This window comes from Rutilus rutilus (genome assembly GCF_951802725.1).
Source record: "Rutilus rutilus genome assembly, chromosome: 21".
In the NCBI taxonomy this organism is placed as follows: Eukaryota; Metazoa; Chordata; class Actinopteri; order Cypriniformes; family Leuciscidae; genus Rutilus; species Rutilus rutilus.
In genome coordinates, this window is record NC_140226.1 from 18,262,054 (window position 1) to 18,281,317 (window position 19,264).

Consider the following 19,264-nt stretch of genomic DNA (forward strand, 5'->3'; position numbering starts at 1 on the left):
TCCCTGTTTTTCCCTACTTTCCATATTTGTCAGGCTGAGGGGATTACCGGTAATAAACATTGAGAAGCCATTAAAATAATAAAGTAGCCTATTAGTAGCTCAAGCAAACAAACAAACAAATAAATATTATCAGTCATATATTTTATTTATTTTTGATTACCGTGGGGGCTAATATTCTATTAATGCTAAGTTCCCTTTAAAAATGTCCAGTTTTATTTGAGAGTAACTCCACTATTTTGACGAAAACTACAGTATGGTTTCCATGGGAATTTTTCGTAAGATCATTTTGTACTGATAAAAATATTTTAACGTCAGGAACATGACAAAAATATAAAGATTACTATTTAAAAAAGTTCCTATATGAAAGAATTAGAGAGAGAGAGAGAGAGAGAGAGAGAGAGAGCGAGAGCGAGAGAGCAGACACGTTGGTTTAACCTGACGCAGTGACGTATACAGCCACTTCCGCTCCTGCAGGAAAAACACTCGTGAAGTTTGTGAACGGGGACACGAGCTGGAGATGGGCTGAACCGAATCACTTCAGCGATAATAAACCGAGTGAGTAGTGTGAGAAATCCGCCTTTTTAGCACATCTGTCTCTATATGAGTGTGTTTATGGATATGGGGTTATGTTAAAATGTAAACACGGATCCTGCTGTTGATTAATGGCAGGATTAAATGGAGACAGGGCGAGGTTGGGCTTTTCCGCGCTGTTGCTAACTGACAGACGTGGATTTTACCCTTGTAATACAATTACAATGTTTATCTAAATAAAGATAATATACCAAGAGCATCGTATAGAGTTCAGAACTGTGTGTACGCTTCCATCGCCACAATAATAATATCAGATCATAAACGTTAATCTCTTCAATCAAGGACACATTTGGTCTCGTAACGTTGTGCGTTGATGGGTTGATTATCAGTTGTAGTTCTGTCTTATCTGTCTAATTGTGCCTTTTGTGATTTATCTAATTTAAACTGTATGTTTACATTAATTTTAACATTTAAAGATGGCAGTTTATGTAAGTATTTGTAAAAATGAGGATATTTTTGTTTTGCTTGTATTGTATACATCTATTATGTAATATATTTGAATAAATTATAGGCTAATGTATGTCAGACATTTCATTGCTGTTTGTGACTACAGTTTCTGTTGAATATTGTACTAAAATCCTTATCCAGTAATCACAAACAACTGGAAATATGGTAAATGAGACCTCAACCACTGTGGCAACATCTTTGATGTTGTACCGAGTTATGGTTTTGTGTTATTCTAAGCATTCTGTTTTTGACTTGCCCTTACCGCAGGCCAACCAATGGACACCTGACCTAAAAATGTGTTGAAATGTTGCGTAACAGCAGGTCATTGTGTGTTTGAGGACATCACTTTTTGTTGGCGTGTTTATAAACAGACATGATGAGTGGATCGGTCAGCAAAAATTAAATTGACTTTGGTTTACAGACAGTATGGTGACGAGTGAAGACATCCAACAACATGACTTTCCATGATCATGCTATTTTATAGATAGAGATTATTAGACATGACTTGCAGATGTATTTGTTAGATGCATTCATTTTACATTCATACTGTATAATGTGAGAAGCATTATTTGATTTCAGTGTATTTTTACCACGTTACTCTAGTCTTCATTTGTTTCCATTATATTAATGTTTGGTTAGGCTAGTTAACCAAATCAGGGAAAGAACGAGAGATTATTTATCTTGTGCAATGCATTTCCTTGAGATATGTTTACTGTACAGATGAAATATGCACAGTCTACATACATGTTGGTATGTTTATGCTTATTATGGTATACTATAATTTAAAAATGTATATTCGTAAAGTGAAATATAAAATTATGAATGGAAGCATCTAGAAAACTAAAATTGAACAAAATCTATTTTGCGCTACCGCGTTAGTTCCTGATTCTTAATTGGTACAGCTATAACTAAAACTTAATGTATAAAAATGAAAATGAAATGTATCCATACCAAAAAATCTAAACTGTAATTGAAAGTAACCAAAATGACACTGAAATTTTAAGTCAGTTTTAAAACAGGATTAAAGGGTTAGTTCACACATAAATTAAAATTCTGTCATCAATTACTCATCCTCATGTCATTCCAAACCCATAAGATGTCCCGTTCATCTTCGAAACACAAATGAAGAAATATTTAATAAAACCTTAGAGATTTCTGTCCATCCACTGAACGTCCATTCCACCAAAACACTGACACTTCAAAAAGTGCGAAATCATTTGAGCAATTTAATCCAAGTCATCTCTTTATGTTCTTTCTGAAGTCTCAAAGTTTTGGTGGAATGGACTTTATATGAGGCACAGAAGTCTTTCAGGTTTCATTAAAATATCTTAAAGCTACACTGTGTAGGATTTTCTCCCATCTAGCGGTGAAATTGTTTATGACTACCAACTGAATATTACTCTCTAGCCGTATTATTTCAAATCTGCCGGCAGTCGCGAGTAATCTTCTCCTTGCATTCGTCACGGTGCCACTGAGTGTAAAAATGCGAAAGGCGAAGCTTGAATTTCCAGGTATGTCCCTCTTTGGCTAATGTATTTTCAAGATGGAGGCGCAACATGGCTGCCGCCATTTGAGTGAGTTGCTCTTATGTATTCTAAATGGCAGATTCTACGCTTATGAGAATACTTGATTAGTTGGCAGAAGTAATTACACATTAATGAGCGCATATTTTTTTTGAAAGAACAAAGTGTTTTTTGCTAAGAATCAACTTAAAAAATTACACAGTGTAGCTTTAATTTGTTGTGTTTCAAATGTAAACAAAAATCTTTAGGCCGACTACATGAGGGTGAGTAACTGATAACAATTTACATTTTTGCATGAACTATCTCTTTAAAATGATCCAATTTGAAAATGTTAAACTACAATAACCTTGTGTGTGTGTGTGTGTGTGTGTGTGTGTGTGTGTGTGTGTGTGTGTGTGTGTGTGTTTATGTGCATGTCTGCATTTGCTGAAACTAGCTCGAGGGCAAGAACTCGGTACAACCTCTCTGACAACTTTATCTGCTTCACAACAAATATTAGGTGTGTGTGCTTGTCTTTTTTGCCTGAATCGCTATAATACAAGACTGAATTGCACGCAAACACACAGTCCGGGTTAAAGTGGTGTTTCATCTACCTTATCCTACGTTCGTCTTTGTCAGTGAAACAGCAGATTTGTTTTCTTATCAGAGATTCAAAGAAGGATATGTGCATGCAAACCAACCAACTTAGTGTGAGTAAGGTTCTTCCTGTGTGTGTGTCTGCTTGTGTTAAATTTCATGAACAAATTAAGATCAAAATGTAGTTCTAACCTTGTTACAGACACATCTTAAGATCCAGAGATAAGGAGTTGTGCCTCGTGTCTGTGTGTGTGTGTGTTTGTTTTAATGCGGTTGGCCTAGTCTAGAACAAAATGAATCCTGTCTAGAACGTGACCAGACCTGTCTTGAAGATTATCTGCCCAATCTAAAATCAGGAGGAAGAGAGCAAGAATGAGGGATCGGAAGCTGCGTTTGCAGACTCTGATGAGCAGCAGATAGAAGCTCAGAATGTGATATCTGTGTGCTTTTGTTCAAACCTAAATGCTGTATAGGTCATGTTTTGCTTTATGACAGTACAGTCCTGCATACTCTAAGACTTAGAAGAACAGGGCTCCTCTAGAACCTATAAGCATTGCAGAACAGAAGGCTGATTCTGTGCTCTGGAACTCAGGGCGGGGCTGAACAGCGCTTCATGCTAATTGGTCAAGTGACTCATGGTCATTGTTGCCTCTGCTGGCCGATGACACAGCAGGCCTTGTCTTCCTTCACAGCCTTTGTCTGTTTATGATTTACAATCATGCCGTTAATGCCCCTGTCCTCAGAGTAGAAGAGGAGAATTGTGGATTTATTCTTGGTTTTGCCACTCCGGCACATTATGTCCCATATTCACGTGTTGCCTCAGAATATTTCTGAATGTTATATAATACTGCTTGAGAGTGTATGCTTCAAAAAAATGAAAAAACCTATATATAGTAGTTATCTACACTACCAGTCAAAAGTCTCTTATGTTCACTAAGGCTGCATTTATTTGATCAAACACAGTAAAAACAGTAATATTGTGAAATATTATTATATAAAAAAAACTCTTTTAAAATGTAATTTTTTTCTTCCTGTGATGGCAAATCTGCATTGTCAGCATCATTGCTCCAGTCTTCAGTGTCACAAAATCCTTCATGATGATTTGGTGCTCAAGTAGTGATGCACCGATATGAACATTTTGGCCGATACCGATAATTCTTTATATTTGAAAACCGATATATTGCAAGTTTTGAGAGCATGATTACAAAAACAAGTCTCGCCATTAAAAGCCATGTCCTAAGTACACAATTATTTATGTCTTATTATATTTTTTGTTGCTTATATGACAGACTTGTTTGCACTTTACTGTATTTTCCTTTTTTGAAGTGATTCTAATCATATTTCAAGCAATTCAAAACCATCATGGCAAACAATGTGCATCTGAAATAATCATTATTTATCGGCTGTTATATATCGACCAAATTTTCTTATCTGGCCGATAACGATAACATTAAAAATTAACATATATCAGCCGATATATCGAGCATCCCTATGCTCAAGAAACATTTCTTATTAGCATCAATGTTGAAAACAGTTGTGCTGCGTAATATTTTTGTGAAAAAACATGATACATTGTTTCTCAGGATTCTTTGAACAAAGTTTTTGACTGAAATCTAACATTTTTTTGTTAGAATATAAATGTTTGTTTTTTTAATCAGTTTAATGCATCCCTGCTGAATAAAATGTCATACAGACCCAGAACGTGTAAAGTGAAGTTGAATAATTAACAAAACTAAGTGTTTTAAATATATAATAATTATAATAACAATAACCCTTTTGTTTTTTAATTGTTTGTCATTTACCATAGTTTTTTTTTTTTTTTTTTTTGTTCTTCCTCCTAATAAAAAATGGTAACACTTCGATAGTCCACTTTTTAGATATTCTAATAAATATAAGTAACTTTGCAACTACATGCCAGCTACCAGTCATTAGAGTATTAGTAGACTGTCTGCTTAATATCTGCTAGCATTTTATTTTGATGCCCCAACAGACATTCTATTTACTATAAGTACCTTTGCCAGTACGGGTCAACTTACTCTACTAACCCTTACCCTAACCTAACAATCTTCTAATGTTCTAAGAGTTTGGCTGGCCACACACTTGAAGATTTTAAGCCCGATTTTGGGGCCGATTTGCAACCCCCAACGATCTGGGGGGGTGTGGCCCGATTCGAGGCTTCTCGCAACTGACATTTTGTCCAAAAAACTCCTCAATTGTGTGGTGTCATTACGATTATTTTACTGCTCCCGATCGCGTCGGAGCCCGCACGATCCCAAATCTTGATTGTGCTGCCTCTGTCGGGATACCCGCGATAGCCAATGAGAGCTAGCAAGCTTCACTAACCACAAACATGCCACGAAAGTGAAGTATTGAGAAAGTTCCTTTTTTTTCCTGTGTTTTTATACCTCTAAAACAAAACTCATGCCAGCAGAACCAGCTGACAACGTCGATTGTCCTCCATTTGTTTTTCTTCAAGTCCCGTTTAATCTCACGAGTCTCCGTGAGATCTCGTCTCGCTCTGTAAATGTTACTACAATCGACAGGTGTGTGGTCTCGTGGCCCGGACGAATCTTCTAGTGTGTGCATTCGGAGGATTATAATGCTAAAAATCAGTTGAAACTGCCCTTTAGTCTGTGGTCTCCCAGTTTTAAAATCGATTGAGATTTGAAAATCGTCTAGTGTGTCCCAGGCCTTAGTTGACATTTAGTTGTAAATTAATGAGAATTAGTTGACTTAGTTGCAAAAAAAAGTTTTGTCAGTTACTAATGCAGGGCAGTGTGGTGATTCAGATCCTGTGCCAGAAAACTGAGACATCAGAGAAAGAAAAATAGTTTTCAGCTGAAAGAGCACAAGAAAAGAAAGCGTGAGGGGTCATCAAGGATAGAGGGGGAATTTTTACAACCACAAAATGGCATCAGCTCATTTACTGTTAGTCTGACTAACCCCTCTCTCTCTCTCTCTCTCTCTCTTAAATCTTTGTATCCTATCTCATGCTCCTCCCTTTCCATCTCTGTCTCTGTCCATAGAAGTTTCTGATATCAGAGAGAAGGGGAATGAGTAGTGTGAAGAGAGGGGGACATGCCTTACGTGGACCGGCAGAACCGCATATGCGGTTTCCTGGATATCGAAGATTTGGAGAACAGTGGCAAGTTCCTGCGACGGTATTTCATCCTGGACACGCAACAGGGGAATCTGGTCTGGTACATGGACAACCCTCAGGTAGCATCTAACTAAAGTGCAATGCTTTCTGTGTAATGTAGTTCTGATTAGCTATCTGAGTGTGATATTGTTTCTTGGTCTCATAGAACCTGCCTGTAGGTGCCAAACATGTGGGTTCCCTCAGTCTCACCTACATATCCAAGGTAAGCTCCCACCTTTTCACATGTTCTGCTATTTCTGCATCATTGCCTTTTGAGAAGTTACTACAAAGCCACCACTCTTGTTTTAGGTCAGTGATGCCACCAAACAGAGGCCAAAGGCTGAGTACTGCTTTGGTAAGACTTTTTCACATCAACACACTATCAGTTCTCAAGCATTTTGATACAAAGTTGTCAGATTTCTGATTATAGTATAAATTACCGTCTTTTGGAATGTCATGATGACATTTACATTTACATTTATTCATTTAGCTGACGCTTTTATCCAAAGCGACTTACAATTGCTATATATGTCAGAGGTCGCACGCCTCTGGAGCAACTAGGGGTTAAGTGTCTTGCTCAGGGACACATTGGTGTCTCACAGTGGATTCGAACCCGGGTCTCTCACACCAAAGGCATGTGTCTTATCCATTGCGCCACACCATTTGTCTCGGTGTAAGCCTGATATTTTTTGTTTTATTTATTTTTTGTCTATATTTTCATCACGTAGTGTAAACAGTACTCAAAGGGATCGTTCACCCAAAGATGAAAGTTCTGTCATCATTTACTCACTCCCAAGTTGCTCCAAACCTGTATGAATTTCTTTCTTCTGCTGAACACAAAGATATTTTTAAGAAAAGGAGTAAATTATGACAGAATTTTCATTTGAGTAAACTATCCCTTTAAAGGAATAGCTCAAGCCTCAATTGTTGACTAAAAGTTTTGTGGTTTGAATCCTGGCTGGGCGCTATATAGAAAGCTTATAAGTTTGGTTTTAGGTCATGTTTTTGCTATAAGCACTGCTTTTGTACTTCTGTGAATGGATTGTAATAGTATGTTGATGCAGTGAAAAGCAAAAAAGTATTTCCATTACTTCTTTTTCAAGTACATTTTGAGATTATTTTGACTCGTTCTTACAGCTTAAACACACACACTCTTGTGTTGCTTTGCATGTACAGTTACTGCACTGCACTGCACATGGTAACCTTCTGCACAACATGAGTGGAAACAGGAAACGGTGGTCTGGTCACTTGATAGATGAGTTGGTGTGCATGCTTTTTGCAGGATGCTTCTGTAGAAATTTGAAATCTGAACTTCATTTTGAAGTGTTTTTGAAATCCTGTTCATCGGGGGTTTTTTTTATCTTCAAAAATAACAACCAGTGCTTCTTGGCAAACTTTTTTCATGCTTTTATCCAGATATAGGTTAAAGAATAGTTCACACATTATTTACTATTTAGGAGTTTATTTACCCTCTTGTTAAAACCCATATAACTATATTTCTTCAAAATGACAAAAATGCCTCATCAGTGAATGTAATTTATTTTGGGTCAGACAACATCCTGAACACAAAACCAGTCTGATCTGGTTTTCAGGTTCAACTCAGTTATCCATTGGAAACATTTAACAACTGGAGGTAAAGATTATTAGTGAACAATGACTTATATTTTGTTTTGAGTCGCAAAACACACACACACACACACACACACACACACACACACACAAAGTAATAATTTTCAAATTCTCATTGATAGGAAAAAATTACATGAGCACCCAGAAATATTTTAAATATAGTTTTAAAAATGTTAACCCCGAGGTGTTCAGTCCGGTTCTTGGAGGGCCACTGTCCTGCAGAGTTTAGCTCCAATCCCAATTAAACACAACTAGGCATCCTAGAAAGTTCCAGGCAGGTGTGTTAAGGCAAGTTTGAGCTAAACTCTGTAGGACAGTGGCCCTCCAGGACCCAGACCTCTTGGACACCCCTGTTTTAACCATACGAGGATACAGTGCAACTTACATGAGTGAGAACTATTGGTGGAAGGCAGACCATTTCAGTACAGCTGCACATAATGAACATCGCACATGCACAATGGAGTTTATTGTGATGCAGTGATTTCTAGCATTCATCTTTTCATTCCAGATAACAGTCACTGAATTAACCGACATTGCGGGAAAAATTGAGTCAAGCTCCATTTTGCTGTAGCTTTTTAGTCTGAAATTGATTTTGCAATGCCTTATTGACTTCAAGAGCTGAGTATGGTAATCCATAAAGCTACTAGGCTCAAATTAAGGCTATCTGTGTGCTTTTGGGATTAATGGGCTTTTTTTTTTAAATACACTGACACGTTCCTTCTGATACACTGACAGTTCTCAGAATTACTCAGCAAAATTGACATTGAATTATGGGAAATGGGGTTAAGCTCGTTCTCTCTGTCTGTGTGCAGTCATCAATGCAGGAATGAGGAAATACTTTCTGCAGGCTAATGATCAGCAGGATCTCGTGGAATGGGTCAACGCGCTCAACAATGCAACCAAAATCACAGTGAGTACACACATGCAAAATGCAAGTGTGAATGTGCTGTCTGCAGGCATCTATATCCATTGAACCCCCATACAAAATTTTACCATTGTAACTCCCCCAAATGTCATGGATCTGGATGTTTTACTTTTCAGGGTTTTTTTTATGTGTGTGTGTGTGTGTGTGTGTGTGTGTGTGTGTGTGTGTGTGTGTGTGTGTGTAATTCCCATCTTTCTCAAAGGTGTTTCTCATTAGTGCGACACAATAGTATATTGTAACCAGTAACAGCTTGTTTTAGGTAAAACAAAATAAATGTATAATTATAATATATTTATCTGAATTGTTAATCATCATGATTACAGTATCAAAAGGAATAATCAAATTATGATTTTTGATATAATTTTGCTGCCCTAATTCTAATGAATTTAATAACATATTTTTTCGGCATTGCAGTATAAATGTACTGTAATATAACAGTACATTTAATTTTATCAGAATAAATAAACAGTACGAAAAATCCTACCATGATGTTTGAATACTTATTGATACTACAGTTTAAGTACAGTATTAGGCTTTATTTTTCTTTATGCAAAATGTAATTTTCTCCTGTTGATTTTGGGGTGAAAAAGTTTAAGGTTGGCAAGATTTTTTTTTAAATGTTTTTAAAAGAAGTTTCTCATTGCTCACCAAGACATCCTTTTTTTAGGATCCTGGATTGTTTGCATTAGTTATCTAGCTATTAAACAAGCTCACATGCTAATCTGATATCCCAGACTACTGCATACAGGAACAGTTAAAGAAACAATGAAAGCATTCAATGAGTTCATTCAGTCAGTGTCAGTGGTTCTGTCAACACTACAGATTAGTTCACTGGAAGATAAATTATTGTTAGTGTTCTCTGTGAGTTTAACTATTGAAAGTAACCCAAATTACAAAGTACAAGCAGTTTACAAGCAAATTACCGTAAGCAAATACACCCGCACAAAAAAAACAGCAAGTTTCCTTATTGGAGTTGCAGTCTTCGTCCCCTCTCTGAGTACATGTGCAGTCAAGCACATACAAACATACGCACGGGAAGTTGAAAGTTTCTCAAAAAAAAACCCTGTCCTGTTTAAGCCGTGTGTTCCTCTTCCTGATGGCTTTTTCCTTGTGCGAGTCACTTGGCTGACTAATGGGAAGTTGTATTGTTTGAACGACCTTCACCTCTGAGTCATCGGCGATTCAGAAGGCCTTCACACACATCACATGCACATGTACAAACACACACACGTACCCTAGAATGTCTCTCTCTCTTCTACTCTTTTTCACTCTCCCTGTTTCACTAATATATCACACTTCCACATGCAATGGCAGGAAGTGCTCTGTCTGTAGGCCAGACACTCTTGGAGCGTGGGCTGATGGATTTGAAGGGCTACACAATAAGCCGTTGTTGAGTTATCCTGTGAGTCTCACAATCGATGATTAATTCATCTGTGCCTCATTCACTTTTTTTTCCCCTCTGTCTTTTCATTACGTTGCATTTTCAATGTTTTGCTGCTGCCCCAATTTTGTTTCTGAAAACCCCCTCTCAGTCTTTCCTGGTCATTCATTTCTCTTTCTTTTTTTGTCTCTCCCTTTCTCTCTCTCACAGGTTCCTAAGTCCTCTGATACCGTTCACTCTGAGAGTCAGAGGTTGGCTTCAAATGGCAACAAGAAACAGGTCCCATACAAGACCGAGATCATTGCAGGAGTGGCTGTCGTCACACAGACACAGGTATTAGGCTGCGCTGCGCATCAACAGAAAACCACACACTAAACGATTTTAGATTCAAGAAACCATATCATTACTGATAAAATTGAAAAATGAATTTTGTAAATCCAGAGCTAGTATCCACAATGCTGACGCGTTTAACTGTTGAAGCTTATCCTCATTGTGTGCACAAAATAGACACGGAACACAGTCAAAACGTGCCATCGGAAAATTACTAATTAGATGTTTTGGTCCCGAAATTCGGTACCCGAAATTTCAGTACATCCCTTAAATATGGAATAACTGTGTTATATAATTTTAATACAGTTTCTGTAACTGATATGCTAATAGTGCATGTTTTATTTCAATGTGTATTTCTCAATTAAGCAATGTTGTATTAAGAACAAATTAAACATTTTGTCTAGTTAATTTGCAGAGCTCTTTTTTTTCTGCATGTTCATGTATGTCTGATTTATTTAGCAGGATGGAGAGGTGGCACACAGTGTTGGAGGAGAGAAGGTGGGCTTGAGGAAGGCTCAAAACAATCCGCCATATTTGCACACTAGAGCAGGGCTGGATCAGACCGTTATTAAAGCAGGATACTGCGTCAAACAAGGGGCGCTGGTGAGTCTGAGAGGCTGTTTTTAGCGTGGGTCTTTTGTAACCCTGGTCAGGGTTCCCACAGGTCCTTGAAATCCTTGAGAGTTTGTGAATCTGAAAAAAAGTTTTCAAGGCCCTGGAAAGTTTTTGAAAATAAACATACATCGATGCAGGTCCTTGAAAGTGTTTGAATTTATTTTGTGCACGAAGTTTAGGTTAGTTGCGCGCGTTTACGCGTTACGTTAAGTGTTTCCTGCGTGAGGTACTTAGTGTTGTACGTTGCCATGACGTTCACGCGGGCAAAACTGTAATAATGTATCTTACAAGGGAACACGATGTAACCTTGCTCTCACTTGAAATGTGTCCCCACATTAAGTCCATTAAAATTTGAGGGTATTGGACTGGAAAGTCCTTGAAAGGTCTGAATTTGAAGTTAACCAATGTGTAGGAACCCTGCCCGGTTGTACACACTAAAATATTATATTTAAAAACTAAATTGTAAAAATGTATGAAGCTTTGTGTGACTACTGGAGATAATTAATTACATGTTACCGTTTTCCTCTTATATCAGATGAAGAACTGGAAACGGAGATATTTTGTTCTGGAGCAGAACTCGATGAGTTACTTCAAGTCTGATCTGGTATGTTGTATGTTAATTTGCCACTTATGCAGGAGTGATTTGTATTAAATGCACACATCATCCCTGGTCAGTGGAGAATTCTGAAACAAAGATTAAGGTGCCCAATAAATCATGTTAAAAATGTAGGTTGAATGGTTGCATTCACTGAATTGTCTAGATTGTACAAGCAGATTTATTTATTGGAGGAAATTTAATGGCTTTTTTATTTTTTTATTGGCTTTTTTAATGCCAGATGACCTTAGACTGATATTTTTTTAGAAGAAAGAATATGAATTGAAAGGTTAATCTCTTTTGCATTAAAGGTTTTCTTTTTTTAAATCCGGACAAAAGATAAAGCAAATACCAGCGGTCTGTCTCAACATGAACGGCACTATACCTGTGAAATTCCAGGCGGCTGCCAGTTGTGTGTGATTCTGTTGCATATGTACATGTGTGTCTGCTTGTTAGAGAGTGAAACATTATGTAAATCACTGCTCTTAAAAAGCATTTCAGATTCCTGTCCAGTCCAGGCCTGAATAAGATCCAAAGTGGACCGCACTCCATACCAAAAGATCTGGCTCTGTGAGACTACCAACTAATCTCTCTCTCTCCTTTCACTTCACTTTCAGGAGAAGGAGCCTTTGAAGATTATTCTTCTGAAGGAGGTCCATAAGGTGCAGGAGTGCAAACATGGGTACAACAAACAGAATGTCTACCAATCAAATGCTTTGAATTCTTGACTGAAAATTCCTATAAATAAGAATCATTCTATACTAAGAAATGATTACATTGTGCATTCACAATAGCGTTCAAAAGTTTGGGGTTGGTAAGTTTTCTGTGTTCAAAAATAGTTAAAACAGTGATACTGTGAAATATGATTACAATTCATAATAACTGTTTTATTTTTTATATATATTTTAAAATGTAATTTATTCATGTGATCGCAAAGCTGAATTTTCAGCATCATTACTCCAGTCTTCAGTGTCACGTGACCCCACATTTCTTGGTAGCATCAATGTTGAAAACTTTTGTTACTTCATTTTTTTTATGGAAACTGTGATGCATTTTTCTCAGGATTCTGTTATTAATGAAAAATTTAAAGGAACAGCATTTATAGCCAGCAGCCATATCACCCTGAAGCTAAGCAGGGTTGAGCCCGGTTAGTACCTGGATGGGAGACCTCCTGGGAAAACTAAGTTGCTGCTGGTTAGTGAGGCCAGCAGGGGGTGCTCACCCTGTTGTCTGTGTGTGTCCTAACGCCCCAGTATAGTGACGGGGACACTATACTGTCAAAGAGGACCGTCCTTTGGATGAGATGTTAAACCGAGGTCCTGACTCTCTGTGATCATTAAAAATCCCAGGATGTCCTTCGGAAAAAGAGTAGGGGTTTAATCCCGGCATCCTGGCCAAATTTGCCCCTTGGCCTCTGTCCATCAGGGCCTCCTAATCATCCCCAGATACTGATTGGCTTCATCACTCTGTCTCCTCTCCACCAGTAAGCTGGTGTGTGGTGGGCGTTCTGGCGCAATTTGGCGAGATGGTCCTCACTGCAGAACATGAATTCCACGGGGAGGAGTCGGATCCAGATCCAACTCCTCCCACCTTACATATACCTAAACCTACCCATCTCCACCCCCTGATCCCTAAACCCACCCCTAAACCTACCCATCTCCACCCCTTAATCCCTAAACCCACCCCTAAACCTACCCATCTCCACCCCTTATATCTGGATCCAACTCCGCCCCCCGGATCTCATGTACTGCATTGAGGTGCTACTGAATTTGGCTGCCGTCTCATCATCAGGTGGATGCTGCACACTGGTGGTGGTTGAGGAGATTCCCCCTTCCATGTAAAGCGATTTGAGTGCCTAGAAAAGCACTATATAAATGTAACGTATTATTATTATTTGAAATAGAAATTTGTGTAAAATTATAAATGTCTTTTCTGTTACCTTTGTCCTTTTAGAATAAAAGTATTATTTTGTTTAAAAAAAAAATCATATTGACCCCAAACTTTCGAACGGTTACGTATATTTAGATTTGCAGTGGTGCATTTATAGTTATTGATTTAAATTACAAGTTATTCTCTTCCCGGTTTCACTTTCAGTGAAATAATGATGCGAGACAACCTCTTTGAAGTCGTCACAACCTCCAGAACATTCTATATCCAGGTGAGAGGTCCTGCCATGCATCAACATGTGCTTCTAATGTGGCCCCACAGTCCAAAAAATCTAACTATTGAAAATAGTGGTTGAAAATATTAGTGTATTATATGTGAGTTCTTAGATCTCTGTATCTCAGATCCATATAGATGTCCGTAGTCTCAGTTCGTGTGCATTTATTACATTTGTAGCATTTTATCTCTATGTAAAAACTTTCCATTTCTTTCAACCATTCTGTTCCAGGCTGATAGTCCAGAGGAGATGCACAGCTGGATCAAGGCTATTTCAGGAGCCATTGTGGCTCAGAGGGGCCCAGGCCGGTCCGCAGCTTCTGTATGTACGCACACGCACACATGCATTCAAAAGCAGGTAGTCACTCCTCTGAGCAAAACAGTGGAGCATGAATTCTCAGCCTCAGGAAACACCTCAGGAGTTTATCTGCTCACATATATCCAATCATGTGCCTTTCATTCTCTCTCTCTCTCTCACATGTACACAAACAAACAAAAAGAGGAGTGAACAATAATATGACTGCAGTGGTTTGGGTTTAAGATTGGTAATAGTTCAGAAGCGTTAAAGCACTCTGGAATCAAGAGTGCACTCATTTAAATGTGGGCAGCAGTCTGTTCGTTTCATACTCTTTCTCCCACTCCCAATTAACCTAGTGACCCCAAAAAGGATTTGGACACTTTAGTTGCACTTAATGTATGGGCGTCATTGCATTTGATGACAAATATCAAGTTAAGTAGCATTTATTTAAGATGGAAGAAGTCTAGATTTAAGGGAAGTAGTGACAGACCTTTTCTTTGGCATTGAGACGTACATGTGAGTAAAACAGATTATCGAAGAAGAAAATAGAGCAAGGGCTTAGTTCTATTCACTGGTTGTTGATTAGATGTGAATTCGAGTTTGCAGTCGATTGTAAGATAGAAGCGGGTTTAAGCGGACTGAATGATTGAAGAAGTCTATACACATCACCATTTCACTGAAAGATGGAGTTATGACAGTTTGATTAACATATACATGAATTAATGATTTACAATAAGATCAATTATATGTATTTTTCATGCCGACTTTAAAATAATAAAACAATATATTGTAAGACATTGTATTGTAATTGATATTTTGTTATATATATGTAAATGAAATGACATTCATATATTAAGTGTCCAAATACTTTTCGGGGCTCCTGTATCACTCTCTCCCTTTCTTCCTCTAATGTAGCTTTGCACTGTTGTTTCAGATGCGTCAGGCCAGAAGGCATTCAAGCCCCTGTATTCAGAGATATACACCACGTGTCACTCAAGGCAGCACGTATGTGATCTCCGCCCCCTTTGACCCGCCCATTGTTTCCTCTTCCTCGCTTCGCTTTAGAGTCGCTAACGCAAATACGCACACAAACGTACTTACCTAGCTTGATCTTTTCCATTTCGCTTTTCCAGAATAACTTCACACACAAATGCACACCTAACAGTTCAGATTCAAATGCAGAAAATAAACGTAATCAACAGTTCATTAACGAGATGCATTCAGTTTTCCGCTGACCTGATGGTTTCCCGCTAATTCTCTCATCTGTTTCTTCTCAACACTGTGGCTCCCTCATTTAAACTAACGGGTAATATTGATGCACTTCTCCATTTCTAATGCTTCTGCCTCTCTGCCAGCCCACTGCAGTCTCTTGCTACACACCCAAAAACGCATGTTTCACATGTTTTGATTGCTCATCTGTATTTAATTATTCTTTATTGTTGTGTGTAGCATGGTTCATACATTTTTTTTGACCAAGTCTTTTTGTTTTACCATCCTAAATGACGCAAACTAGTCATTTCTGATTTAAAATAAACTTAAAACATTGCCCATAGCCCATTTTGCTTGTCTTGAAAAAGGATATTTATTGATATGGAAGTTTAGAATAGAACTTTATCTTACCCTTTGGAGATTGATTGTATAAAAATAAAAGATTTTGATTATGTAATAAAGCAATGTTATTTTTCCAGCATGTTAATTGCTTTATTTACACATTTTCAAACCGTGTGCGTACGTACGTACATATGAACTTGGATAGTTGTCTTTGTGAGGACCAGTTTGAGTTTTAGACCATTGGAGTGAGGACCTTTTGGCCGGCCCTCACTTTCTGACACCCCTTTAACAGACTGTTAGAGGGTTAAGACTTGGTTGCCATGCAAACATGTTTGTGTCAGTTCTTATGATGAGGTTACACATGCTTTAATGTTTGAGAGTTGCGTTGTTGTGCCTGTGTTTTAAATGTTATCCACATTTCCCAGTACTGACTTGCACTAAGGTTTTTGTTTTGTGAGGTGAACCCTCGAGTCTTCGACATCAGGTTCTCAATCACTGCTGTAATTAGATTAGACATGTCTGTGCTTTCTCGCATGATTGTTAGGTAAAATGTTGTGGACATTCTGGAGCAGTGATTAAGATGTTGTTGTGTTTTTTTTGGGGGGGTTTTATTGCAGTTCTCAAACTAACGATAATATATTTATATTTGTGTAAATTTGTAACTAAACACAGAATGCAGTTCTAACTAACTGTCACAATATTTGTCGTCTCTCCCTTACATTCATTCTGTCGTTCAATATTCTCTCTCCACTCTTTTCTTTCATTATATTGCTCTTTGCCTCCCATCTTCTACCTAGGGCTGGGCGATGTAGCTTAATAATAATGCTTCAGTATTTTTAAGGCTTTAACTTGATTTACCAGTAATAATATGCATCTTTATTTTTGTATTTCCTCTTAAATAGTTTAAGGGTCTTTTTTTTTTTTTTTTAAATGATTGTTTATTTAAAATCAGAGCAATGATATTCCTTCAGCGTCACATGATCCTTACTGAAAATCTTCCTGACACCAAACCTTACTTTTGACCAGAAGTACAAGTTTACTACAACATTATATGTAAAATACCATATTCTTGAATTTTTTTTTTATGATAAATCTTTGATTCATGTTTTTTTAACTGATTCATTTATGAACTAGTTGAACTGATTCATGGAAATTAATAAGACAAGCAATTCAAATGTTTTTTTGTTACTGAAGATTCAATTTAGAGATGCTATTAATGCATCATGTTCACATACTCAAGAATTATGACAATGGCATGTGTCAAAATTTGTCTTGATGATACTGTCTTTCAGAAACTTATCAGACCAATGAAAAGCATTTCCTCAGGTTTTTTATTTTTATTTTTATTGTCAGCTAAGTATAAAATGAACATTTGATGTATCGTCCAGGCCTGCTTCTACCTCTCTCTCCTTCTCACGTTCTCTCTCATGTTGTGTTTTCCAGTGAGGGGGAATAGCTGGGCTCTCTGAGTACTAACACTTCTGATCTGGTGCTCTGCTGGCTCTGGTTTCTGGTACTTCTCATCTTCTACTGCTAAGCTCATCCAAAAAACCTGTTTCTCGGATGTTCTTACTCACAGCTGAGACTGCTCTCAATCTTTACCGCACTGCATCAGTCTTAACGCTTTCCTGAAAAAAAAAAAAAAAACGCTTTATTCAGACCAGAACCTTAAACATCGTTAAACTTTCTCTCCGTCTTTCTTCCCATTTAGGAGCACATTGTTGGCAGCTCCTGTTTCTACCGCCAGCTCACGAGTCACGCCGTCCCCTGGACGCCCAGCCCTGTCGTGTCAGCCTACCCAGAATGCCGTGGTCCCGCGAGGTCTGGCTTGGGACAGCGAGCACTTCATGAGCCTGCTGCCCCTGCCCCGCCCACATGCCCGCCTGTCACTGCAAGAGCCCCGTCTGTCACTGCAAGAGACCCGCCTCTCCAAGTGACTCACGAATCGCCTTGGCGGCGACGCAGCAGCTTTGGAATGTGCGACGCTCCTTTGCCCCAACTTGATCTGGAGAGTGCAGATCTTCCTGTTAGTGAAGTCTGACTGTTTTACATTAAACTTTTACCTCTGACCCAGAAATATTAAGATGGGTATGCAGAGTTTAGGGGATGGAAGGATCTTTGGAGGAAAGATAACCTGGGCGTTCGGATCCAAACTGATTCGACCCGACCTGTCAACCAAATTCTGAACTTTTAAAAGAGCTTCAGTCATGTTCATCTAGATCAGAAACTCTACTATGATTCCAAAGAATCTCCTAACCTCCTAACCTTTGAGCTTTTACCGAAAAGTGCAGAAAGAAACTCATGGAATATGGATTCAATGTTACCTAAACTCAAGTGGTTTCTGGGACTGTGTTGGAGGATGCAAAGTTTCACACAAACTCACGGACTGGAGTTGGAAAGGCTGTTCGAGTGCTTGTGAGAAGAAGTGATTCCTTTTTTAATATCCAAAAATGCCCCTACACTGAGCATTATAGAACATACTTCATTTGTGTTTCTTTCTGTGCAGTTTCCTATTTGTAAAAGTTTTCTATGTGCTGTTAATGTGACTTAATTGATCCTGTGGACTAAGCTGGGGGTTATTTTGACTGACAGTTAATTTTCATCTTTTATCCGCATGTATACATATGGGTGAAATCTTGTTGCTGTAATACTGTTTTTTTTGTCTATTCCTCCACTAAATGACTGATCAAATCCACAGCTTATTCACTCAATGGTTTGGATACAGTAAAATTGAGCAGACTGTTGCTGTATAATCTGCCTACATCCCTGTAATTTTCTGGCATTCTGGGTATTACTGTATATGTCTGACCAGATAAGTGAGAGTTTGTTGAATTGTTCCTTTTTTTTTTTTTTTTTTTTTTTTTTAGCTGTTGGGATTTGTGAATGACTACTATGAAATGCATTTCAGTGTGTTTGTTTTTACACGGATTCATTTTTGCCCTATGTCTAAAAAAGCGCCTGCATCTTTTTCTTTTAAAGGTCCGGCAGTTTTAACCCTCAGTTGTTTTGTTTTTTTGGTGTCATATTGTGCTGTAACCATTTTAATCTTGTTTGTTTATATTATTTATTATAAGAAACAGCAATAAACCAAGTCTGAATTTATGCTGTTGATTGAATATCACATTTTGGTTTTCCCATACAAGCTAGAAAATTATTTGGGATATATGAAATGTTTTGGGATTGTTTTGTTTTTTTGCTGGACCATCAGTTACCATCAAAAAGCAGAGGCTTTATTGCCCTCTGTTGGACATTTAAAGTTACTGTCGAACTGCTAAATAGTTGTTTTGCACATTGCGGCTCTGAAAACACCTGCTAAACTGATATAAATATCTTAACACATGACTCACTAATTGTAATACTATTCAAACACATTAGGTAATTCACCCAATATATAAAAACAGTTAATCTTGGCTCTATAATATGTCCAGTTGTCAAAATACATCCATGGTTTTGCATGTTCTCTGTATTTTGTCTCAAGTAAATTTTCACTGACCTCACTGAGAC

The 19,264-nt window shown here is 37.9% G+C and overlaps 1 protein-coding gene across 4 annotated transcripts; it reads left to right on the forward strand.

The window, feature by feature from the left end:
• Positions 1-404: 404 nt before the first annotated feature.
• plekha1a (pleckstrin homology domain containing, family A (phosphoinositide binding specific) member 1a) lies at positions 405-18,862 on the forward strand. 4 transcript variants are annotated; one of them, XM_084393963.1, is made up of 13 exons: positions 438-555; positions 6,164-6,356; positions 6,443-6,499; positions 6,586-6,631; positions 8,718-8,815; positions 10,422-10,544; positions 11,001-11,144; positions 11,692-11,760; positions 12,369-12,433; positions 13,846-13,909; positions 14,144-14,233; positions 15,144-15,214; positions 17,472-18,862. In XM_084393963.1, exons 2-13 carry the CDS (start codon positions 6,216-6,218, stop codon positions 17,695-17,697), a joined length of 1,194 nt encoding a protein of 397 aa, XP_084250089.1. In that variant the 5' UTR covers positions 438-555; positions 6,164-6,215; the 3' UTR covers positions 17,698-18,862. The 4 variants fall into 4 exon arrangements, with proteins under 4 accessions (XP_084250087.1, XP_084250089.1, XP_084250090.1 ...); XM_084393964.1 differs by having other exon boundaries at positions 468-555; positions 11,004-11,144; XM_084393961.1 differs by lacking the exon at positions 15,144-15,214 and having other exon boundaries at positions 405-555.
• Positions 18,863-19,264: the final 402 nt, after the last annotated feature.